General features: G+C 41.4%; 1 protein-coding gene across 1 annotated transcript in view; it reads left to right on the top strand.

The window, feature by feature from the left end:
* PEX5L (peroxisomal biogenesis factor 5 like) overlaps positions 1-24,180 on the top strand; it is a 189,304-nt gene extending 165,124 nt beyond the window's left edge. Inside the window, exons 8-14 of the mRNA XM_036755383.1 lie at positions 6,423-6,539; positions 8,143-8,286; positions 12,692-12,762; positions 15,510-15,707; positions 18,540-18,705; positions 19,382-19,539; positions 23,786-24,180. Of these exons, the coding sequence (XP_036611278.1) occupies positions 6,423-6,539; positions 8,143-8,286; positions 12,692-12,762; positions 15,510-15,707; positions 18,540-18,705; positions 19,382-19,539; positions 23,786-23,990 (1,059 nt within the window). The 3' untranslated portion in view covers positions 23,991-24,180. The remainder of the gene's footprint in view (positions 1-6,422; positions 6,540-8,142; positions 8,287-12,691; positions 12,763-15,509; positions 15,708-18,539; positions 18,706-19,381; positions 19,540-23,785) is intronic.
* The last annotated feature ends 2,405 nt before the right edge of the window (positions 24,181-26,585 follow it).

Below are 26,585 nucleotides of genomic sequence, written 5' to 3'. Positions count from 1 at the left end.
AGGAATAGTTCAGACCAAGAATAAGCAGTTGCTCATACAGGCGTGCTAGGAGGCAGCATGAGAAGCCTTCAACGTCAAATACCTCTGCTGCCCATTGGTTCCTCGACCTGGAACCTGAGACTGCACCTTCTCCCCTGGAATTCTTTTTCTCCCAAGCATCAGGGAAACCATGAGGGCATCCTCAAGTGCTGAAATGCAGAGACTTGACTTGTCCTTCCTCTGAGCCTCCCAGAGCTATTAGGGAAACAAAACCACTGCAGAATGAGATTTTTAGATAAATGTCATCTCCCATTCCAGTTTTGTTACTGGCATATTTCTCTGTGTGTGCATGTGTTTCAATCATGTTTTTCATTCTCATTCTCTCTCTCTCTCTCTCTCTCTCTCTCTCTCTCTCTCTCTCTCTCTCTGTGTGTGTGTGTGTGTGTCTGTCTGTCTGTCTGTCTGTCTGTCTCTCTGTCTCTCTCTCCCCCCACTTCTCTGTCTCTCTCTCCCCCCACTTCTCTCTCTCTCTCTCTCTCTCTCTCTCTCTCTCTCTCTCTCTCTCACACACACACACACACACACACACACACATACACACTGGTATATAAGAAAACAGGAAATGCAACCAAGCAACAGAAATGAAGAGTTCTTTTAATCAGACTTAATAACCACCACCCAAAAAAGTCCAAATTCTCCTTTGAGACAAAGACCTTATCTATAAATGGCAAGTGTTCCCAACAGTTAGATCATAAAATTTATAGCTGGAAAGAACTTTAGAGCACAATGTAAAGAAGTGAGCACTGGATTTGGAGCCAGACAATCTGGGGTTGAATCCCACCTTTCCTAACTAATAGATGTGTGCTTTAGGTGACCTATATAACTTCTCTGGGCCCTGGTATCATCACTGGTAAAATGAGGGGAATTTGACTCTTCTAAGTTTTCTTCCAACACCAAAGCTATGATCCTATAGTCCTCATCTTGCAGATGTGGAGATGAAAATGCAGAGAGTTTCAGTAACTTGCCCAAAGTCACACACAGAATTAAAATAACCGACCCTGTGCCAGTGAGGGGGCATGATGGTACAAAGGAAAGAATATTGTATTTGGAGTTAGAGGATCGGGATTCAAATCCACCTATGGCACTTACTACCTGGGTGACCTTAGGTAAGTTAACTTAATCTCGCAGGGCCTCAGTTTCTTCATCTGTAAAATGCAGTGTTGAGTTGGATGACCCCTGAAGTTCTTTCTAGCTCTATACCTATGATCCTACAATCTATGATCTTGTAGTAGTTTGCCTTCAATGGCTTTGCCTTGCATATTACCTGACTTTTGAGGCGCTATAGTGATAATAATTAACAATTATAATAATGATAACTTATATAGCTCTTAAAAGCTTGTGAAGCAAATACACATGACCTCCTCTGATCCTCACAACTATAAACCTGTGATAAATACTGCTGATATTATTATCCCCATTTTGCAAGTTAAGAAACCGAACTCAGAAAGACTGAGTGAATTTTCCAAGGTCACACAGATAATAAATCAGAGGCAAGATATAAACCAGATGACTTAGCAATCCAATCCCAACCCTCATTCCACTATAGCAAACTGTCTCTCAAGGTTAGCTTTCCAACAGAACATAGATGGCTGCAGTCTGTAGGGGACAAATCAACCAGGAACAATAAGACAAATATTCCAAAGATTAATACAGTTTTTGTGCCCCCATCTTTAAATTCAACCTCCTTTTAATCTGGGAGTCTGGGAAAATGATCTGAGGTATCCAGTCACCATAGGCCATGAAACAAAAAGGAGAACCCTGACACAACGAATAGGCATTGGTTTAACACTGGCTTTCAACCAATGTAGTGAGACATTCCACAGCTCATGATCATGTCCACTTTGGCCCTCCTATTTTTTTTATTATAAGAGGAATTGGGATGCGCAGATGCTGAACAAAGTTCATCATCACCAACAATGCACATTTATTAAGCACCTACTGAATGCAAAGCACTGTGCTAGATGCCAGGGTACATCAATATTTCTATGGATGGATAAACTGCTTCCTAGTTAGAGAGAGAGAAAGAGAGAGAGAGAGAGAGAGAGAGAGAGAGAGAGAGAGAGAGAGAGAGAGAGAGAGAGAGAGAGAGAGAGATTACCATGTGTCAGGTACTGTGCTAAGTGCTAGAAGTACAAACGAAAGCTAGAAAGATGTCCCATCAAAATGGATACATTAGCTTTAAGCTCTTTGAAGTCAGAGATTCTTTTTTGTCATTGCTTCATGTCCCCAGTACTTAGCACAGTGCCTGGCACATAATTGCCCAATAAATATTGGAACAAAGGAAGTTTTCAAGAAGGAGATGGGATTTGAACTAAGGATGGAAGGAAGGGAATGATTTAGGTAAACAAAGGGGTGGAGTGAGGCAGTCATGAGGAACAAATTTAAAGTTAACTAATGAAAGTGTTTATGTCTTAATAGGTTTCTAAAAAATTTAACTGTTTGTCACCTATAGAGAAAATGTCAAAGACATCTATGAAGTTTCCTAGAACAGTCAAAAGAATCAATAAATAACTCCTTTCAGTCATGTCTGGAATTTTTTTTAAAAAAGATTCAAATATGTTCAGCTTTCTCTGAAATTGATTAAAAATAGAAATGTGTGCTGATTGGGCCCCAATGAATGAAGTCTAGATTCCAAAACAGGATTGAAATTGATTGCAGTAAGAGTAAGCGGCTGTAATTAAATGAAAGCTGTGCACCGAACTTTAATTAGTGAGAGGTAGCTCACTTTAAGGGCTAAAAGTAAATACTGATGGGGCCAATTCATGGAGCAGCTTGACAGCCTGCCTCAGGTAAGCCTCCAGGTCTGCCTTACAGGGTCCTTTTGCGGGCCAATTGCTCTCGTTGTCAGCAGGTGAAAAAATGAACATGTCCTCTCCTGAGCCTATATGCACAGTTGAGTACGAATCCTTCAGAGGGCTCCCATCCTGAAGGGGTCCAACTTGTTGTAAATAACAAAGCATCTCACAGCTGAAAGGCAACTACCTTAGAATGGGAGCTACTTGAAATTACCCAGCTGCTGCCTCTTCAAAGTCAGTAAATATTGCAAGATCCATTGATTGACTTTTGGAACTTCTGGCGCATTTTCATTTTAGCAGACAAGAAAAGATGTTCCTTCTGGTTACTAAGACTTTGTGGGGGGTTTTAATGTGGTACCAAAAATGTTCAGTTCTACCTAATTCTTATGATTTTTCCTCATTTCATAGTTTAAGTTTCAAAGTCAAAGGGTACCAACTTTAAATGTTCTCCAAACAACATCAAAGCTCTGTACTGTGGGGCAAGTGACTTTTTTGCAATGTCTTTTAAATTTGATTTAATCAATCATGCAACAGGTATTTACCAAGCACTAACTCTCCTAAGTACTAGAGATAGAAAGAAAGGTAAAAATGGTCCTTACCCTCAAGGAGCTTACATTTGAATTGAGGCAACAGCATACAAATCCATAGGTTCCCACAAGATACCTACAGAGTAAATGGAAAGTGATCTCAGAGGCAACACTTTATGTTGAGAACCTTGTTGTGGGGTTCTATGAACACCCCAGACCTATTTTAGTTTTTTATATTTTATTTTTCTCAATTACATGTTTAAACAATTTCTTAACATTTGTTGTGTTTTTTTTATTTGAGTTCTAAATTCTATTCCTCCATCCCAATCCTCTCCTCTGAGATGGTAAGGAATCTGATATAAGTTATACATGTGCAATCATGTAAAACATTTCCATATTAGTCATTTTGTACAAGAAGACTTGAAAAAGAAAGAAAGAAAAGAAAGAAAGAAAGAAGGAAGGAAGGAAGGAAAGAAGGAAGGAAGGAAGGAAGGAAGGAAGGAAGGAAGGAAGGAAAGAAAGAAAGAAAGAAAGAAAGAAAGAAAGAAAGAAAGAAAGAAAGAAAGAAAGAAAGAAAGAAAGAGAGAGAGGAAGGGAGGAAAGGAGGGAGGGAGGGAGGAAGGAAGGAAGGAAGGAAGGAAGGAAGGAAGGAAGGAAGGAAGGAAGGAAGGAAGGAAGGAAGAAGAAGAAAGTATGCTTCAGTCTGTATTCAGACGTCAGTTCTTTCTCTGGAGGCAGATAACATACTTCATCATGAGTCTTTTGGGATTCAAACATCTGTTATTATGATAAATTCTGCCCAGGGCTAGAACTAGGGCGAGGCATTGGAGGTTTGGTTCCAGAGTGCTGAAATCTTGGGGGCCTGGATAGCTTTTGTCATTAAGCAGGCAGAAACAATATAATTTAGCACTGAGGTCAATCAAGCATTTGTAAAGATGTAGATATAGATACATATATATGCTATCTACTGTGCTAGGTACTAGAAATACAAAGAAAAAAATGAACATTCCCTGCTCTCAAAGAGCTTTTTTGGGGGAGGGGGAGAAAATATGTACATAAATAAATATGTACAAAACATGCAAAATGGCTACAAGGTAAGTTCTTCAGGGAAGAGAGGGCACTAGCAACTTGGAATATCAGGGAGGTTATATATAGAAGGTATTTGCAGTAACAATTGGTTTAAAATAGAAATAAATAGGAAGGTACCAGATGGTTGGCTTCACCCCACCCTCCCCCAGCCCAGTCATTCTGCCCCAGGTGGACAATTTCTTGCTACCTCTCCCGGCTGTGGCCTCCTCAGCTATAAGGCCTTGGTATCCAGGAATCCTTTCTCCCTCCCCCACAGGGCCTTGTGCCTTAACTCTCTTTCTGCAGTCTCTCTTCTCCCTCCTCACACTTAACTGAATCTGTTTTTTAAAAGTTGATTTTAAGGAGCTTTTCATGCTGTTTGCCTTGAGGGCCAGTATCCTAGCAATAGCTCTGATTCTTCTTTCTACAAGAATAAAATTGTTAGCCCTGCAGGCTGCCACTGAGTAGAGGGTCTCACTGCAAAGTAGGATGTTGTATGGCTAATGGGGGACTGAAGGCAGGGCTTACAAGTGGCCTAGAGCAAAGCACATATGTTCCCCTAGACAGTTTTATAGAAATTAAATCAGATTAAAATGAGCATTGAGGGCAAAGTGGTACCTAAGAATGGGATGAAGGAAAGACAGAAGGAGAAGCAAAGTACAATCCCACTGACTTTGCCTTGGTGGTGGCAAAGGGGGACAGTTTATAAGCAGCTAGCATATAGAGGAGCCTCACATATTTAAATCATAGAGTTGTAAGGAACTTTGGGCCAATCTCCCAACCAATTCAGGAATCCCTTCTTCTTTTTTTTAGTGCTAGCAATTATTTCATATTGATTTTCCTCCTTTTGCTAAGTTACTTGGGACCACTCCCAAGGTATGGCATCAAAGCAATTAGATATACTAGGGACAGCTTTGGGTGTGGGGTCCCTTTCCAAAACTCCACAACACCTGAGACCTCCCTCTACCATTGGAAGGCTACCTGAATTCAAGGCCTTCCTTTCCACTTCATGGCCATGAAACTCCATGCCAGCCATTTACCTTCAAAATAGAGGAGTTGAACTATACTTCTCTAGCCTCCCTTCCAGCTCTAGAATTCTATGTTTCCATGGTCCTCTAGAATAGCAAGTGTTCAACAGCTGCCTTTCCTGCTCCCCAGAAATAAGATTCTATGGAATCCTTGACCTTTGGGTAGTGGATGCCTTCCTATTAAATAAAATGGTCTTTAGTAGTCAAACAGTATAGCCATCCAGTTGGACTTAGAATCAGGACTTGGATTTGAATCCTTCCTCTGAGACCAGTATGATGAAGGACAAGACGCTAAGCCTCTTTGAGGTTCCATGTCTTCATCTGTAAAATTGAAATAATACCAGCACCAATTTTACAGGATTGTTGTAATGATCAAAATAGATGATGTGCATGAAGCACTTTGAAAAGCTTAAGGCCCTATGTAAATGCTAAATATTGTTATTGCTATCACACCAATAACAGCAATGATAGTAGCAACAGCAGTAATGTTAATGACCCACCAGGATGCTCCTCTATCTCGGGAACAATGAAAGTAGCCTCGGTGTAGCATCCGTCCCAGCTCCACCAGGGCTATCATTCAACTTTGTTCTACAAGTTTTTAATTTTTATCTCAACAAACTTTGATAAAACACCTCTTCCATGCCAGGTACTGTGCTAGACACTGAGAATACAAAAACAAAATGAAAAGAGTGCATGCCCTTTATTAAGGGAAAAAAAACACATACCTAGAAAATTTAGTAAAAAATGAAGCAATTTCTAGGGGAAGGCACAGGTCAAATAGTAAGGGCAGTATGTTAACAGAATTGGACACAATCAGGGCACAACGAAAGGGGAGGATGGAGAGAGATGCAATCTCAGGAGAGATGTGCCTGACAAGGCTGGGTAAAAGGAAAAACATTTGCTGGCAAATCAACAACCTATTCTAGCAACTCCTTAAAAATATCTCTATCTTCTCTGTTTCCTAGTCAGACACAGAGTTTTGGGATAAGATGCAAGCAGAATGGGAAGAAATGGCTCGAAGAAACTGGATATCTGAGAACCAAGAAGCCCAAAATCAAGTGACGATTTCTGCTAGTGAGAAGGTAACTAATGGATGCATGATTTGGACAATACCATCCTTGTTTCTCATCCTTCATAGCGCACATCCATTTGATTCAATGTAATTCAGTGCAATTCCATAAATATATCTTTGTGCTAGGCTTTGTACTGGGTACACAACAAAACCAGCACAGACTTTGCTTTAAGGAAGGGTACATTCTACTGGGAAATGCAATGTGAATATGGGTCCTCAAACACAGAGAAAATTGAAGGGGTGTGGTGGGGATCAGAAAAGTCTTCCAAAAGAGGTCACATGTCAATGTCCTAAGTTATCACCACTATTTTGGAGAAAAGTCTGGAATTAAACAGGAAACCAGCAGAGCAAGCAGAGCTAAAGGGAATGTTGTTGTTACTGTGGTTTTCTTGGAACAGCCCACAAAAGTTACTCCCATTCATGATGGTTGCCACATCAGAATTCACCTCTTTTGTTTCATTTCTATTTGACTGACAGGCACTGAGGCAGCCAAAGTATGGCCAGCCTGTCTTCTGGCTGATCTCTAAACCCTGAGTTCCTTTTGAGGTTTGGTTATCAGAAAATAAAGATAACTCCACAGTCTTTGTGTCCTCATCCCCCAAACCCCATCAGGCAGGCAGGTCCTGCCTGCAAGATACTGTACTGGTAGCTCCTAGAAGGTTGTCAGTTACTTAGAAAGAGAGGTGGTTGGGGATGGGAGGCAAGTGACATAAGGACTGCATTCCTCATTTTGACCTTGTGTAGGTCACAGAGTTTCTCTTGTCAAAGTGTTCTGTCTATGCCTAAAAAAATTAAAAGAAAAGGTCAAACCCCCAGGGGAATCCTTAGAAATCTCTTCATAGGAACTCCCAGGAAACAAATGAATAGAACAGACAGCCAACCAAACTACCCATGAATTCCCAGGTCTATAGTTAACACTTTAAAAACAAAACCAAAAACTTTGGATCCAAGTTTCCTTAACATGCCCGCCATGTTACTCATCCTCTGGAAGAGGTGTAAACATATTTTAATATTCCAGGGAAGTCATGATCTCTTTGGCATGAGCAGTCCATCCTAAAGTGCAGATCACATGCCTTCGAATACTGTAATATGTTTTCAAGAATCTTAGTAGTTGATCTAGCCAAGGTGCTGAAGTCTTCCTCTGGTGCTTTGCTTATTTCCCAGACCCCAGTGCCTAATAGAGTTCCTGACACAGAGCAGGCACTTATGAAATTTTAGCTGATTATTTGATAAGGAGCACAATTCTTGGACTGCCCATCTATTAACCCCTCACTCTTGCAATGTGTCTAGGCCACCTCCTTTTCTGGTCCAATTTACATATACCTGATGAAGTCTTTCATGACAATTTTTACATGCAGAACGTTACTGGTACATACACCTGCCGTGCCTCTCTCCATTGCCCTTTTAGCTAGATGTAGTTTTGAGTTTTCTGAGAGTGAGATGTTCCATAATTCTTGGCCACACATCATCAAAGGGATAAAATAAATTCTTAAAAAAATAGACTTCTTCAGGCGTAGTTAAGCATCATTGAAAGAGTCATGCAGAGAATTAAGGTCTCTTCTCAGACTAGATGAATGAGTAAATCATTTACTTCTTTCTTCTGTGTGTCACAGGGGTACTACTTTCACACAGAAAATCCTTTCAAAGACTGGCCTGGAGCTTTTGAAGAAGGATTGAAAAGGCTGAAGGAAGGGGACTTGCCTGTCACTATACTGTTCATGGAGGCAGCGATCCTTCAGGACCCTGGGGATGCTGAGGTATCTCCTCTCCTATTCAGGGAAAAGCTGTGGGCAATGTAGCTATTGTAGAGTGGCTAGAGATCTAGCACTGGAATCAGAGAGCCAAGGTTCAAGTCCCATCTCTGACATGTACTGATCCATAGTGAACTTGGGCAAGTCACTTAACCTTTCACTGACCCAGGTCATTCTCTAAGACTATCAGTTTTAAAGTAGGTATTGGTCTTCACTGATAGAGAGAAATTCTGCCTCCAGAATCCCTTGCACCAATGAAATTACAGGTCCAGAGGAGGGAAGGAAGGAGGGAGGGAAGAAACAAAGGAAGGGGAAGGGAAGAAAGGGAAGGAGGGAGGGAAGAAGAAGCCGAGGGTAAGAATGTTGAAGGGTAGGTGCTGCTCTCAGGAGAATGGATTGCCCCCTTGAAGATCTTTGATGCATTGAGCTTTTTAAGACACAAAGGCAGAAATTTCTCTTAAGTCAGGGTAGAGTCGTATTAGGAAATGGGATGGGAAAATCCAAATTGCCAATGTGGCAGACTAGCCTCAGCTCCCAGGCTATAGGAGGAACTTTTTATCTGGAGGATAATAGATCTAATGTTGGAAGAGACTTTTGTCATCATTGAGACAAACTCCCTCATTTTACAAATGAAGAAACTGAGGCCTAATGAAAGGACGTGACTTGCCCAAGGTCACACAGGTAGTAAGTAGCGGAACTGTGGCTGGACCCTGGTCTGACTCCTGAGAGGGAGTCCCCTGCTTTGGCATCTGCAGCTTCACAGGGTTGAGGTTGTTTGTGCCTTCAAGGCCGAGGGTGGTTCTCAGTGCACTGTGATAAATAAGAGAAATACCCAATTGCACAGAATACCCCCACAAACATTTAGAGGGCCATGGAAGGGGCTGACAGCTCCAGCACAAGAGCTATTAAGTTAATCTGTGTTGAAATTGCTTAAAAGGAATGAGTGATCACAAGTGAACAGCCCTCAGGCCTGGCCATTCCATGAGTAGCCAGACAGAACCAAGAACTTCTTCCCTGTAGAAGGTGGAATTGAAAGTCTGAAATGGAGATGGAAAATGCTTTAAATCATTCTATTTGCTGCATTCTTACGAAAGGGCAGGATTTCATCAGGGATCAAAGGTAATTATAGCTCTCAGAGGGGCACCTTTTTCTGAGGACCAGTTGGTAGTGAAGGAGTTGAGGGGAGAAGGGTGCTAGGGTGGCCCTGTGATTTTATTGATGTGGGGAGTTCCTGGTGTGGAAACTCCTTCCACAGATGCAGATTAGCCATTCATCTTGTTCCCTTAGAAAACTGCCTGTATCACTAAGGACTGAAAGTGATTTATGCAAGGTCACTGAATCAGTCATAGACAAGTCTTGAACCCCTTGTTTTTCTGCTTCCAACACTCATTTACTATCCCCATGGGCAGTGACTCTGCCTTTATTCTGATTTCGCACACCCCCCAAAAAAGCTAAATAATGAAATTGAAAACTAGAACATCTGAGCAGAGAAGGTCACTGTCTGTGTCGAAATCCTTATAGATAATGCAAAGCTGCTAGTCCGTGAAGACATGAGAACCAGAATAATAGCAGCTGGCATTTCTCTACCTCTCTTTAAGGTTCATAAAACCCTTTACATGCATTGTCTCATTCGATCCTCACAAGAATCCTGTGAGGTAGTTGCAATTGTTATCCTCATCCTGAGGTAAACAAGGGTTAAGTGACATACCCAAAGTCATGTAGTGATATAGTGAGTATCTGATGTAGAATTCCAGCCCAGCCCTTCCAGACCCAAGTCTAGCACTGTATTCATTAGACCATACTGGATCTCCCAGAAACCAATGAAGTTACTTAGTCTAACCCCTGCACTTTATAGATAAGGAAATTGAAGTTCCAAGAGATGAAGGGACCTTCTCAAGGTAAGTGACAGGGCCAGAAGAGAAGCATTTGGGATTTGGGATTTCATGCCCAATCCTCTGTCCATCAGGAATAGAATAGGGCACAATGGAAAGAAAACCGGGTCTGAGGTCAGAAGATCTAAGTCCAGATTCTGGCTCTGCCACTTACTTTGGGTTAGTCATCTGTAAAATGAGGGGCTAACATCCCTGCTAGCTCTAAACTGATGATTCCAAGAAAGCCAGTTTTCAAGGGAGCCATGTGACATAGACATATCCCAAGCCTTGGACAATGTCCTAAAAGAAGGAAGAGGATTGCACATCCATCTTAACTTAAGAGGCCCTCCAAATACATTTGTACCATGAAGCCAGAATGGAAGCAGATATATAGGCTGTTTATAAAAGAAGGACAAGGGCGAATTACAGACAGGCTAGATGGGGGACTGAAGGGGGAAAAAACCACTCCTCAGCAGTTTTTATTCACAATGCTGGAGCCCATCTGGCATATACAATAAATAACCTGTGAGGGAAAGGAAGATAAAGTTGTAATTACACTTCAGTGGAAATCTAAGTGTTTTCCCCTTGGTTTTGTTGGAAGAGATGTTTATCAGTATGTTCTTGGGCCAGCACTGAGGGAAAGAAACTGCTGCAAAAAAAATCTTACTGCCACTCAGGAAGGTTTGCTATTACCTATTGATGGAGCCCTTTCTGACTTTAACCAGACTTTAGCTAAGCATCTGTGCCCTTTAGGGACCTTGTCTCCCAAATGTCTAATTTCAGGTACTTCTCCTATACACGGTGGCACCTAACTGAAGTTTTCAGAGATTCAAAGACAGTTTGGATTTCTGGGAGGTTATAGTGACCAGAATGTGAGAGTCAGTAGGCCTGAAGACGACATCGGGCTGGTCCTAATGTATCATGTGATCCTGGGCAAGTCATTTTAAATTTCTAGGCCTTGGGTTCCTCATGTGCAAAGAAAGAGATTCAGCTTCAAAGATTTTTTGAATCCTAGATATTGGAATTAAAGAATATGGGTTAGAATCCCAGTTCTGTTCTTTATAAGCTCCTTATGGCAGGGACTGTCTTTTTGCTTGTATTTGTATCACTGGCACTTAGCACAGTATCAGGCACACAATAAGTGCTTAATAAATGCTCATTAACTTGTTGACGACTTTCAGGGAGTGACTATGACTGAGTCATTTCCTCTCACTGGGCTTCAGTTTCATTAACCAGAATTTGACAATTTCTCTAAGGTTCCTTCTCACTCTAAATCCTGTCCCTGGGATTACATCCAACCCTATGATTCTATAGTCAACAGGATATATGAGACGCAGTAAGGTGAAGTCGACCTTTGACATTTACTAGCTGTGTGAGCTCAGCAAAGTCACAACCTCCCAGTGGCCCAGGCAACACAGACTACACACACACACACACACACACACACACACACACTCATACATACACACACATTCATATGTATACATACATGTATGTGTGTGTATAGGTTAAATTAATTAATGGAGGTAGTTTCACAATAGGAACTCCCTGCCCTGATAAAATCACTTATTCAGTCATTTCAATCATGTCTGAATCTTCCTGACCCAATCTGTGGTTTTCTTGTCAAAGACACTAGAGAGATTTACCATTTCCTTCTCTAGCTCAGTTTATAGATGCAGAAACTGAGGCACACAGGGTTAAGTGAGTTGTCCAGGGTCACACAGCAAGTAAGTGTCTGATGTCGGATTTGAACTCAGGTCTTCTGACTCCAGGTCCAGTGCTCTAACCACTGCACCACCTACCTACCCTGACGAAATCCTAAGTCTAGACTAAAAAGAAAAATATGTGTGTGTTTATAGGGAATATATGAGTACGTATATATCATACATATATAAATATACGTAATTATAACAATGTTATATTGTCATATAACGGAATATGTATCTACATCTTCCAGTGAACATTTAAGGCTCTTCTTTCCCTTGAGTTTAGCCATAGGCAACACTAACTAGAGAAGACATCTGTAAGTCCTTCCAGGCAGAAACCCAGTAGCGTTTGAGTAGAGGCTGTGGTAGCGCTTAGACAGCTTGGTACGGTAGAAAAAGCACTCAGAGGCTTCTGCCTAAGCAGAACCTCCTCCACCCTAGCTCTAAAGTCAAAGGTACTGGTTCCAAGTCTTGCCTCAGATTCTTCCTGCCTGTGTGTCTTTGGGCAAGTCACTTAATAGTCCCAGGTTTCCATTCTTTCTTTCCAAACTGGGCAGGTGGCACTACTTGACTGCTGAGGTCCCTAGGATCCTGTGTCATGGAAGGCAGTCCTGCAATGGGTTAGAGGCCAGACTGGCTGACTTTCTGGGTCCCTGTCAACTCCAACATTCCATGAATCTCAGCCACAGAAGAATTCAAGAGATGGGTGTGATCTCTCTCCCTTCTTGCTGGAAAACCCTCAGTGCCCCAGGTTGAACTAGCACTCACACCACTGGAGGGTCAGTCTTCCTCTGGGTCCCCACTCCACATTGACATCAATTTTTATTTTCACAGGCCTGGCAGTTTCTGGGTGTAACCCAGGCAGAGAACGAAAATGAGCAAGCTGCTATCGTCGCCCTCCAGAGGTAGATGAAGCTAAGTGTAAACCCAGGGATGCTGCAGGCTCTTGCTAATGCATTCCTCCTGTTTCTCTCAGATTTGTTTCAAGTGTTCCTTAATTATATATTTTAGTAGAGAGTAGAAATGCCACTTACACCTGACACCCAAAGGCTAGATCAAAAATAATGTTTCATTTCCTACCTCTGTAGGAAACAGAAATATTTCTATACCCTACAGAATGATCCAAAGACCTTTCCCCAAAAACGGAGTCAGTGTGATGACAGCCTAAGAGGCCTCATAGAGAAAATACAGCCTTGTCTCACGGCTCCCATCTTCTAGAGTTTTTAAAGAAGAAAACTGGTTCTGGCATCCAGGAACCTGGATTCAAATTTCCCCGCTGATGATCGCTGCCTGTGGGGCCTTGGATAAGTCACTTAACCTCCTTGGGCCTCCATTTCCTCCTTTGTAGAAAGAGGGCCTTAGACCAGATAGCCTCTGAGGTACCTTCTAGCTCGAGACCTATGATGCTGTGTAATCGTGTGTGTCCAGGCCTGTGATTTCATAGGTAGAGAGAACAGCTGGTATTGAGATTCTCTGGATCAGTGCAGGTCAGAAATTTGTCTATAATTTCAGAACCTAGGATCATAGATTTAAAGCTGTTAAGTCCCTTTACAGGTTGCCTGGTATAATCCTTTCATTTTACTGAGGCCCAGATAAGTTAAGTGATTTCCCCCAAGGTCAAACAGCCAATATGTGTCAGAGATAGCATATGAACCCGGGTCTCTGATTCTGAGGCCAACATTCCATTCATTTATCATTCTATTCTGTCTCTCATAGAGACATAATAGATACATTGTAAGGGGTGGTGGAAATAGTAGTATGTATGGACATATGTGTTTGCACTTAACTATATTCATTCCCTCTGAATGCTAGCTCCTTTTGGTCCTTTCTGATCTGATTTTTAGGAACTTAGAAGTATAATTATCTCATCTATAAATACAGTATTTATGGTAAGACAGCAAATTTGCCTTATGCTACTTACAACCTACTTCCTAATGCATTTATCTTTCATTATAAACCCCCAGACTGAATCCCCTAATTAGGTTATCTACGCATTCGATTAGGTTAGTTATCTACACAGCCAAAGCAATATATCCCCAAATCCGCTAATGATTTAGCTTAATATGATCTGCCTGCCCTCTGCCTCGCACACGACCATCCTCCACCCTGGGAATCAAGAAATGTTTGTTGCTGTTGACACTGATAATATCCAGAAACAAAGAACTCGTCCAGAAACAAAAATTCTTGCTTTTGCATCATGGTGCTAATATGTAGCCACAGATTGTTTGGTCATAGCACCAAGACTGAAGTAACTGTCCCATGATGATTATTTAGATACTTTCAAGTTTCTGGGTGGTCGGAATTGTGCTAAGGGTGATCAGACATAGTCCTTCATGTACTGATGGGTATAATGAAGATAGACTAAATAGCAGACTGGACAGAGACCTGGCCTTGGAGTCAGGAAGACCAGGATTCAAGTCCCTCTTCTGACACCTGCTGTCTGTAGAGTCCTGGGAAAACACTTAACCTCTCCTTACTCCCAGGTGACTCTCTGAGGCTGTGAAAGTTGCCAATCAGGTGCTGATCTGCACTGGGAGAGGAGCTTCCTTGCCAGGAACTCCATAAACTAATAAAATTATAAGTCTGGTCAAAAAAAGAGAGAGACAGTAGGAACATCAGTGACTTGACATTCCTACCAACTTTAACTTAGGCATCTAGCATAATGGGAATTTCCCAGCCTCCCTGGCAGAAACTGTCCAGGAATAGACACAAGCTTGTATCTCTATTTAGTCAAATGTATGTTTAGATTTTATGTGACAGGGCACCAATTTAAATGGCCACATTCTTTTCCTCCTAGAGAAAATAAAGTATGACAGTGGGAGATGGGACATGCTCCAGCCCAACTCACTCCCAATTTTTAAAACTCTTTTAAGATTAGCATGAGGTTAACTGTGTGACCCTGGGCAAGTCACTTAACCCTGATTGCTGGAGAGAGACAGAGAGAGAGAGAGAGAGATTAGTGTGAGGAAAACCACCTTGGAATTAAGAAGGTTGTGGTTAAGTATACTTAAAAAAAACTGAAGTCCTAATTTCCATATGAGTAAATAGCATATCTGGTTTGCAGGCTGATATAATCATAATTATCATAATCATAGCTAGCATTTCTATGTCACTTTAAGGTTTGTAAAGAACTTTACATGTGTTATCACATTTGATCATGTGGGGGAAGTGCGACTACTATTCCCCTTTTATAAATGAGGAAACTGAAGATGAAGGAAATAAGTGAATTGCCCAGGGTGATACAGGGAGCAAGTAGTTGAGGCAGGTTTCAAACTCCAAGTGCAATGCTCCGGCCATTCTGCTCCCTCATCTCTAGAGCTAGAAGGAACCTCAGAGGCTGTCCAGTCCGCTCTTCTCTCCCCATTCTGCCAATGAGGAAACAGAGTCTCAGGATGGGGAGGGAGGGAGGAAGGGAATTGGAAGGGAAGTAGGTATTATGTGACTTGTCCAAGGTCACACAGTAAGCATCAGATCCTCTGGCTCAAGAGCCAGGGCTCTTTCCCCTATACCACCTCCTGCTCACAATTCCTCCAGAGGCTTGTCAAACTTAGTAGTGTAATTCAGATTGATTATCAGAATATTATTGGAAGAATTGCTAGACTCTGTCTTGTAAAAAATGAATTCTAAAATAGCTTTTTTTGCCTTCTCTCAGGTGCTTAGAATTACAACCCAACAACCTGAAGGCTCTGATGGCCTTGGCTGTGAGTTACACCAATACTGGCCATCAACAAGATGCTTGCAGCGCTCTGAAGAATTGGATTAAGCAAAATCCCAAATATAAATACTTAGTGAAGAACAAAAAGGCATCTCCAGGCCCAACCCGAAGGATGTCTAAGTCACCAGTTGATAGGTATCCTATTCAACATTTTACCTAATGACTAAGTGCCTATATTCACCTTAGAGTTCAATCAGTCAATCGATAGACATTTATTAATTGCCTGCTCTGTGACAGGCCCTGTGCTAAGAGCTGGGGATACAAAGGCCAACTGAAACAGTCCCTGACCTCCAGGGCCTTACACTCTGTCAGTAAGACGATCTCTCCATATACAAGCAGATAAAAAGTCTTTACAGGGTGACAGAAGAGAGGCAGTTGGAGCTAGGAGAAAGGGAAGATCCAGAAAGGTTTTGTGTAGAAGGTGGCATGGGAGCTGAGTGAAGGTTTCCCAACTTACTGCTCCAGAATGGTTTTTAGTAAAGTGTCCTTCCAGAAAAGCATCTTCTGAGTCAAATAAGCAAATGAAAAGATATCATTGGATTGGAACTCAACATTTCTAAACATGAGCCCAACTCAGGAATCTTCAGTGGCTGCCTATTACTGCCATGATGAAATACAAACTCCTCAGCTTGCCATCTGAAGCTCTAAACACTCTGGCTCCAGACTCCCTTGCCAGACATTTCATATTATTTCCCCTTCGTGCCCTTATGTTTCAGCCAAACTTGTCTGGTCTACAGTTCATCTCCTGCCACTATGTCTTTGCATAGACTGTGTCCCATCCCTGGCATGTACCTCTGCCTCCATTTCTTAGGAGCTTTAATTTCCAAGTTCTACTCAGGTGCCACTTCCAATGGAAAGCCTTTCCTGACTCCCATGGTTGTTAGTGGTCTGTCTCTCCTCAAATCATATTGCATTTACTTCCAGATTATAGACTATGATAAATCATAGCTGCAGAGCTGGAAGGGGCCTTAGAGGCTATCTCTAGTCCAATCCTCCTGTTTTACATAAAAGGAACCTGAAGAGCAGACAGGTAAATGACTTACCCAAGGTCACATAAATAGTAAGTAGCAGGGGCTACTGGAATCTGGTTCTTCTCTCTCCAAATCCGGGGCTATGCTTAGCTATGCACATATTGTTCCCCCATTAGAATATAAGCTCCTCAAGGGCAGGAACTTTCATTATTGTCACTGTATCCCTAGCCTCTGTCACAATGCCTAATGCACAGCAGACACTTAATAAGTACTAACTGGATGAAATTGCATTGAATCAAAGCTTTCAAAACATGATTCACACTGAACGATCTCAAGAGACATTTGTATGCTCACCATATCTTAAACCAAAGCCTCAGTTTGTCTAAAGCAAAATATAATTAATATCAACACCTCAGCTTTTATATGGACTATGAGTCAAATTACAGCAAAACCAGAAAGGACCTCCCTGAGGAACCTCAGCTTCCTTAGAGATATTTCACAATCATTCACAAAACCCAAAATGATACGCTACTGGGAGGATGGGGAAACTTCGTGCTGAAATCCTCCACATTCCTCTTGGTGATTTTAAATAGAGTCCTTGTAAAGATCTCACCTTTGGAGCAATATCTAAGTGAAGCAAAATGTCTGAATGAAAATGAGCACGTGTTTTGTAATATTCAAGGGTATCAAGAGTGATGGTATCACCTCATACTTTAAAAAAAGAAGAAAGATTGCTTGGAGCCCAAAATCTAAAAAAAAATTTTCCTTGAGAGCCATCTTGTGTACAGATGAAAATTCTCCCCATACATTTTCATTTTCTCCTCCAGAGTGACCTTGTCTCCCACTGTAATCTAGCCTGGGCAGATACTGAAGTATTACCCAGCAGTCTAAGTGGGTTTGTGGTTTGAATAAATTGATGCACACATGTGAATGAAAGCCCTAGACCCCATTTTCTCAAGACACAAATTGAATTCCAACTTAACTGACTAAATTCTGCACACCATCCACTGATTTTCTTGGAGGGAAAACTACTGCTTTTTTGATCTTATCTCCAGAAGGTCAAATTCTGAGATCGAATAAGTATAGTCTCTTTAAGAACAATCTAGAATCTTTTAAAGAAAACTCAGCAGTACAAGCTACTTTCTGAATTCCACTTGTTAAGGGGCTTTAGACATTTAATGAAGAAGCCAATGTTCCTACTGTTTCCAAGTAACACTGAGATAAATCCCCAAGTTTCTGATTTTTTTAATGTCTTTCTTGTTTTATTTTATGAATCAGAAGGAAGATGGGCTGATTATCAATAGTGAAGTGTTGTTATGGACAGTGGAGTGCTCTGCTGTACTTTTGTGATATCAGGAGAAAATGAGAATAAGGAAGCAATAGTCTTAGTTGACCCAAGCAAGGTCAGACTGCAACTGGAGTATCTCATTGCCATTCTGGACATCAGATTTAAAGAAGGACATTGATAAACTAGAAATAGTTTAATGGAAGGCAACCAAGATAGTAAAGTCCCCTGAGCCCATGACATATGAGGATCAGTTGAATGAAATGGGTATATTTAGACTTAGTCTGAATTTAGTCTGACATTGATAACTGTCTTCAAGTATCTGAAGGATTGTTTTGTGGGTGATTACACATCTGCTTGGTCCTAGAGGGCAGAACCAGGAGCAATGGGTGGGAGGTACAAAGAGCTAAATTTAGGCTTGATGACAAGAAAAGCTTCCTAATGAGTAGAGCTGTCCAAAAGCAGATGGAAATTCTTAATTCTTAAATTCCAAGGCTTATCACCACCTTCCTAATGAAACTGTGCAGTTTTGTGGGTCTGATGTAGGCAGAGGACTTTTCATTGTGACTGATAATAATAATGCCTGACATTTATATACGCATCTAAAGTCTGCCAACCACTTTACAAACATTATCTCATTGGCTGGGGACAATGTGGAATAAAGAGGAACATTCTGAAGGCACCTGTGATTTGTGTTTGATTCCCCTTCAGTTCAGTCCTGGAAGGAGTTAAAGAACTGTACCTGGAGGCTGCCCACCAGAATGGAGAGTTGATTGATCCTGACCTGCAGACCGGCCTGGGGGTGCTATTCCACCTGAGTGGAGAATTCAGTCGAGCAATAGATGCATTTAATGCTGCCTTAACAGTTCGGCCTGAGGCAAGTACAATAATTGTTTCCTTTTCTTCATTGGATCTCCAGCTTTCCCTTCTGCCCACCGTACCCCCAAGGCAGGGACTATTTCACATTTGTGTCCCCAGTACCTAGTATAGTGACTGGCACGTAGTAGGTACTAAATAAATACTAGTTATTTGATTTATATCTGAGTTCCTGGCATATAATATGCATTTAATAAATGCTAGTTGGTATATTTGTAATACCAATTCCTGGCACATAGTAGGTGCTTAATAAATGTTAGTTGATGGACTCGTAGCTCTAGTTCCTAGAACTTAAGAAGAATTTGATTGATGAAATTGCATTACATACACACATACTTAACAGTTTAATATGGTCGATATTTGGCTGTTAATATTTTAATTCCTAAAAAAAGAGGGAGAAAAGGAGTATTTTTAATGCCTAAAATAGAAATGTTAATTGAAAGAAGTTCCCAGTGAAAAGCAGATTTGTGCATGTCAAATTATGAACACCGGCTGATGAATGGAAGCAGGTTCACAAAGTCTTCCTCGATCCCATTGTGTCACATCATTATTGTCCATGACAACTAGTTCTAGATAAACTTTTATGAATCTTCATTATTCTAAGAGGTAAAAAAGGAATGGTTTCCTCCATCATTCTGACTTATACCAAAATTAGAAGCATCTCACTTCATTGGTAGGATTATTCATTATGGAATCGCCTTGGTGCCACATTGGCCAATGGAGACCGCAGTGAGGAAGCCGTTGAAGCCTATACCCGAGCTCTGGAAATCCAGCCTGGTTTTATCCGGTCCAGATACAATTTGGGAATTAGCTGCATCAACCTGGGAGCTTACAGGTAACTCATGAAAACAAACTTAGTGTTAAAAGCTGAATCTGATGCTCATCCTACCTACCAACTGGGGCAAACCAACTCCCAGTGTAATGGCCTAGAGGATACCCAAAATAATTATCTATATAGTATGAGACTATACAGTATCTTCTTTAAAACTAAAAACTTCTAATTTTGTAGATTTTGTGACTGATCCTCTGCCCACCCCCCACCCTGCAACCTCTGATGGAAAATATAGTTCAGGATTACAGTATGGAAGGGACTAGAGGCTTGTAGGCTATTCAGAAGCACAATCCCTGTATATCATGCATACTTTCTTTAAAAAGAGAATAGAGAGGCACTGCACATGAATAGGACTGAACAGTCTATTAAAATGTGGGCATTGTTTCAGACTCATTTATTTGCATTCAGGCAGACTATTGATTTGTTAGAGCAAAGATCAAGATCTGCAACCAACTAGATGGATGAAGATAAGAAGAATACAAAGCATGTGACTATATCAGCTCTATCCCAACCCATTCAAACAAGGTGTTGACTTTGAAAAATGAATAATAGACCTAAGCTTGGACATTGTCTTTAATGATCATGATTTCTTAAAGAGGTTTAACTGATGCAAAACAATTGCCCCAACAAAGAAGCCACTTGTCTGTTTCCTCTTAAGCAACCTTCTATGATTATAAGTTACAGATGAATGAGAGTTTTCTATCAGCATCTATTGAGTTTTCACACCAAGTTCTTGACCAATGAAGTCACAAATCTGAACCAAAAACATACATGTGTATGTATAGTTATACGAGAGACAGACAGACAGACAGACAGAGACAGAGAGACACAGAGACAGAGACAGAGAATGATGTAGTGAATAGAGAGCTAGTCTCATATCATTGATATGAGTTCAACTTCTACCAACTGACTGTGTGACCTTGACCAAGTCACTTTACCACTTAATTCCCCAATTCGCTAAGACTATATATTTCATAGCAAGTGATAAATAGAGATAGATATATAGATGGATGGATAATAGATAATATTAAGGGCTAAAGGTTGATACCATGGGCTGCTGGACAGAATAATAAATGAATAAAACTAGTAAGTCATAGTGTCATTGCTTGCTCTTATAAAATTGTTATTTCTAAAAGCTGTTTGTGCTTTTTGTCCAGATTATTTTCTGATATCATAATGATGGACCTCTCCCTATTTCCCTGGAGACATTATTCCATAAATTTTTAGTGTCATAGAGGAGTTTTCAGTCATTTTCCAGTCACATCCAATTCTTCATGAATGAATTTGGAGTTTCCTCGGCAAAGATAGAGTGGTTTGCCGTTTCCTTTTCCAGATGAAGAAACTGAGGCAAACACAGTTAAGTGGCTTGCCCAGGGTCATACGGCTAGTTAGTGTCTGAGACCAGATTTGAACTCAGGAAGATGAGTCTTCTTGCCTCCATATCCCGTACTCTACCCATTGTGCCACCTAGCTGTCCTGGAGAAAAAGTAGGGTGAGGGGAATGAAGGAAATATATTTAGGAAATAAAGTTTTTCACAATTTTGGTCAAGCAGATGTCCCCAAAGAATGTGTACAGCACATAATATCATAGAGCTATAATTAGAAGGAACCTCAGACACCATCTAGTCCAACCCACTCATTTTACACATGAGGAAATGAAAGTTCAAGGAGGTTGTTACTTGACCAAAGTTATAGAGGCATTAAGAGCTGGAGGTGGAATTTGAACTCAGATCCTCTGACTTTAGAGTCACAGTCCTACACTATGTGAAATTGTCTCTGCTCTTTAAAATACAAGAGCCCCCAAAGTGTGGATCATTGTTGAAAGAAAGAAATACTCCATGCTGGGGACATATAGGAAGCAAAAGAAATCACCACTTAACAAACATGAATTGAACTGAAACTGGATTTTCCAAAGCATTGATAAGCATCTTGACAACTATTTTTTGATGGTAATTGTTGTGTGTGTCCATAAAATATATGGCTCTACAAATCTTGTTGCTTCTTATTCCTGTCCAAAGGTAACCCACACCCTACTTCTACTGTAACTGTCATCTACAATGACAGACAGGGAGTGGATTGGCCTAAGACCTTAGACATGCATAGCTGTGGCAAGCTGTTCCAACACTCCCTTGATTCAAGCATTAATATTAGCCTTTCCAGGTATACCAACCCATACTCTGTGATACTAGCATATAGCTCTTGAAGTGATACAGGGCTTGATGAGACACTGGACCACTTTTCCCACCTTGAAGAGGCTAAAAACAAGAGTGAAACTCTACTCAACCCCAAGATCTTTGGCTATACCTCTAAAGCTTTGAACTTTCCCTCATCACAGCAATCAATCAACATGCATTTATTGTGCTCAGAGCCAACCCTTTCCTTCTTTATCTTGGATGGGTAAAAGCCAAAGTATAAGCCCCAGGGTGGGCTGCCTTTGGACAGAGATGAGAAGCAGGTAAAATGATGGGGATAAGGGATAAAGAGACAAAAAGTGAAAGATGCCTGTTGTTGAGGATCCTACCAGGTGAGTCAACCCGTCTCTGTACAGGTAGATACAAAACATATACTCATTAGTTAGGAGGAGGGGACACTGGCAGCAGGGGGCTTGGGGAACCAGGGAAGACTTCATGTAGAAGGTGGTTTCGAAGTTTTGAAGAAAATTAGAGAGTCTAAGAGTCAGAGGTGAGGAGGAAGAGCATACCAATCATGGAGGATGATCAGTGAGGTGTTGAGGTGGGAGATTGTGTTTAAGGAACAGCTAGGCCAGTTTGACTGGATCCTAGAGTATGAAGCATCACGTAATGAGGCTGGAAAGGGATGTTGGAGCCAGGTTGTGAAGGGCTTGAAATGCCAGTGCTGCAGCGTGGATTGGTTGGTCTCTATGTCCCTCCCTCCCCACCAAAGTTCTTCAATTTCTGTGAATCTGAGTGAAATCCTAGAATCCTTGACTCACAGTACTAAGAAAGAGAAAAATCATTTTGTGAAGGAAAGGACCCTCATCCTACTGGTCCCAACTCACTGCTAATTCCCCTGTATTTCCTCAGACATGTTCCTCCCGTTCTCTTGGCCTGATCTAAAAATAAAGGAATTGCTTCTAGTTTGGATTCCTTTGGCCAAGTCACCTATCCTCTCTAGGTCTCTTCTATAAAATGAAGCAGTTGGACTCGATGATCTGGGGATTGTGGGGTTTGGAGTTAGACCTTAGAAAACATATAAATTCCTGATGCAATGTGCTGTAAGCTCAGAAGGCCAACCTTATATTCATATTCATCTCTGGGAATATTAGTGGCATTAAATATTAAAATTCAATTTTATAAACATTTATTGTAGACCTAATTAGTGTAAGGCTAGGTGCCAGAGAGACAATAGTGAAAAACTGCCATACTTTCTGCCCTCTAGCTTAGTGGGATCATAGCTTTGAGGAAGGGAGGGGGACCATAAGGGTCTTCTAATCCAACCTCCATATTCTACAAATGAAGAAAATGAGGCAGAGGGAAATTAAGTTAATTGTTCAAGGCCACTCAGCTAGTAAATCCCTGAAGTGAGGTTAAATTCAGGTCTTCCTGATACCAGTCCTAGTACTCTATGCACTATTCCACACTGCTTTCTCCATAAGCAGGGAGAAGAAGGGAAAGAGAAATAATATGCATTTCTCTAGTGCCTGCTATGTGCTAGGCACTACGTGCTATTTAAAAATATCTCATTTGATCATCACAACAACCTTGTGAGGTAGGTGCTATTATTTTCCCATTCTGCAGAAAAGAAAACTGAGGAAGGTGGAAGTTAAGTGACTTGTCCAAGGTAGCACAGTTTTTAAATGTCTGCGGTAGGATTTGAATTCAAGCCTTCCTGACTCTAGGCTCAATACTCTGTCCCCTGTGCCACCCGCTGCCTCACCGTAAGCTAATTAAGAGAGGATTCATTGGAGTCCACTGACAGTGGCCGTGGATGAAGAGGGAAGAGCAATTTGTCCCATCCATAATGATTGAGCCAAATCTTTTCTACTCCTCTCCCTTTGTCACATACCACACTCCAAGTAGCAAGGAAAGAGTCTTTCAAAGGTGCATTTCTGATTGCACAATAAATACACTCACATTTGGGAAAAACACAATATGTTAGCTGCAGAAAATTATTGCTCTATAGGGAGGTGGTTCGTGCTTCAATAACAAGAACTTTGACTGCAAAACATAAAATGAATCTATTGGGAAAACGTTACCTTTTTCAGTGTCTGTTTTTTCTTCTCCTTTAGGGAGGCAGTCAGCAATTTCCTCACTGCCCTGAGTTTGCAAAGAAAGAGTAGGAACCAACAACAAGTTCCCCATCCGGCCATTTCTGGAAACATCTGGGCTGCCCTCAGGATTGCTCTCTCCATGATGGACCAGCCAGAGCTATTTCAGGCAGCTAACCTTGGGGACTTGGATGTCCTACTAAGAGCTTTTAACCTGGATCCATGAGGAAGAGATGATTTCGCCACCCACCCAGGCCACCGGAAAAAAATAATTGTGATGTCATGAAAATTGCAAAAACTATTTTATTATGAATTTCAAAAGGAGAAATCAGATGTTCAAAAGACCACAGATATGCAACCCAAGGGAACCCCTCCCAGCGCTGCCCAATTTCCGTCCAAGTTCAAAAGCACAAAACATTGTACATAGTGTCAAGTTTGGATTCAAAAAATAGCTAGAAAGAAATGAGACCAAATGAAAAGAAGATGGACAATGAGTGAGGAGTGGCTGTCACCAACTAAAAGGGTGTTGTAAGCCATAGATGCCAGCTTTGGGGTAGCTGACCATTCGTCCAAGGTCCTCTCCCCTTAGGACACCAGACCCACACAGAAGAAAGCATTGCCTCGGGCCGTGGAATACAGACTGGGCCTCTTGCTGTGTTTCCCACAATCCCTTTTCCCTAGGACACCATCCAGCTTGGACCACAGGGCATGTACACTGTGTAGGTTGGCTGAGTGGGAAAGGCAGGCAGCATTCTCTGGGATTGGTTTCCTTTAGAGCATTCACAGTTGCTGTTTGATTTCAGAGAGTTGGCTTTGCAGGCAAAAGCAAGCTTTCTGTACTAAGCTTTTTTTTCTTTTCTGCTCCTAGCCTAGATTGAGGCAGGGGCAAAAGGTTGGTATAGGGGGAGGGGAGGGGGAGTAAAACTGTACATATGCACTTTAATATCTCATCATTTATGCCTTGCTGGGCTCTTGGGTTGTTCCTCCACTTTTAAACCTGAGAGTGAAAGGTTTCAGAACACAGCCACGGTTGTTCACTCAGTGGACCAAATATTCATTTTTGACAATTGTTCTCATGGTATAGGGTTTGACAAAGTGTTTTTCTTAAAGCAGACATAACAGGCCGAAGGCATCAATTCAAACATAGACTTTCTTACTGACATAATTTCAAAATATACACCACCCAGATGTGCAGAGCTTTATTCCTTCAAGTACCTTTGGCTGGGGTATGGCTCTGAGGAGCAAGGAGGTGGTTCGCTACTGCTGAACTCACAATTGTTGGGGGGGTGAATTGGGCCAGACCTATGATTTCATCACTGTACAGAATTCCCTGGTGAGGAACCTCCTTCTACCAATGCTCTGCATCTTAGAATCTTAGATAATTGCCTAGGAGGTACTTGGAGGTTAAGTGACTTGCCTAGAGTTACATAGCCAGTATGAATCAGAGACTGAACTCGAACCCAGGTCTTCCTGACTCCAAGGCTGGCTCTCTATCCATTATGCCATGCTGTTTCTCATAACAACTTACCTAAATGACATCATTGATCTGCTTTACTTCCCTGCATATCAATGGTTCTTTCTGCCTATTGATATTTTAAATGGTATAGCCTTGACAAATACATTTTTTAGACTAAAACCAATAGTGTTGGTTCAGGTCCACCCTGCTGGTGCTGCTCCCTGCCCCCACAGTGCATTCTGAAATGAAATGTGGTGCCAACTTGCCCACATAGTTCACAGGCTTTTCCAGCCAAATCAGTGGATGAACTTGGAACGTTCATCTCTTAACCTTGGCTCTTATTTTGGCAAGTTGCCCGAGTCTCATAAGTGTCCCTGAGATTTCTCATTTACTGTGGAGAGGTTTCATTTAATTAGTAAACACTATGGTTCCATGATCCTGGAATGCACTCAGCTCCCCTAAAGTCTTATTACATTCAATTGACTGCTTGACTGGTTGGAGTTTTTTGTTTGTTTTATTTGGGAGCGAATGTTCTAGAACAGCATATATTCATGTTTCCTGTAGTTTTCTTGTCTCTTCCTCTAACCTTGGCTTCACACTACCAACCCAAAAAAAAGCCCAAAACTATGGTAGTTTTTTTTCTTATCAGTTCTGCAAAATTCAGCTCATGGTTATCAAATCACACCAAAAGGAGATACTTAAAACAGTTCAAGAAATCCACAGTTTGAAGTTCATGGGACCATTTTGTCTAACCACCTGGTTTTACATATGAAGAAACTGCAGCTAACATAGGGGAAGCCATTCGTCCAGGTTCCCATTGTAGTAAACGGCAAATTGGGATTCAAACCCAAGTCTTCCAATACCAAATACAGCATACAGAGATAAAAAGAAATGCATGCCCCAGTCCCAGATAGCAAGCCTCCTCTCTAGCTGGTGAATATCACTTTAGATTGGGTAGATGGTTGAGAAAAAAAAGGATCTAATGTGAATATGAAACTGCAGATCATGGGATCATAGCTCTAACGCTGGAAGAGAATTTTAAAGTCATCTAATCCAGCCACTTCATTTTGAGATAAGACCCAGAGAAGTTAAATTACCTGTCCAAGATCATACTGATTGTAAGTGACCAGAGCTAGGATTTGAACCCAGATTCCCTAAATCCAAATCTATCACTCTTTTCACTGATGAGGGGAAGGGTAGAGTTCACCAGTTCCTGCACACTAATGAACATGATCCCAAAGTCCCCTACCAGCTTGAAATCTATGAAACTATAAGTTCCTAGAGTTTGCTTTTGTGGAAATCAACATGCATTTTTCTGAAGGCAAAATATGGAGGGCAGCAAACCCATCAAAGACATCATGACCT

The sequence above is a fragment of the Trichosurus vulpecula genome, chromosome 4 (assembly GCF_011100635.1).
Source record: "Trichosurus vulpecula isolate mTriVul1 chromosome 4, mTriVul1.pri, whole genome shotgun sequence".
NCBI classification, from domain to species: domain Eukaryota; kingdom Metazoa; phylum Chordata; class Mammalia; order Diprotodontia; family Phalangeridae; genus Trichosurus; species Trichosurus vulpecula.
The sequence above is the reverse complement of the archived record's forward strand: the minus strand, read 5'-3'. Positions and strand labels throughout refer to the sequence as shown.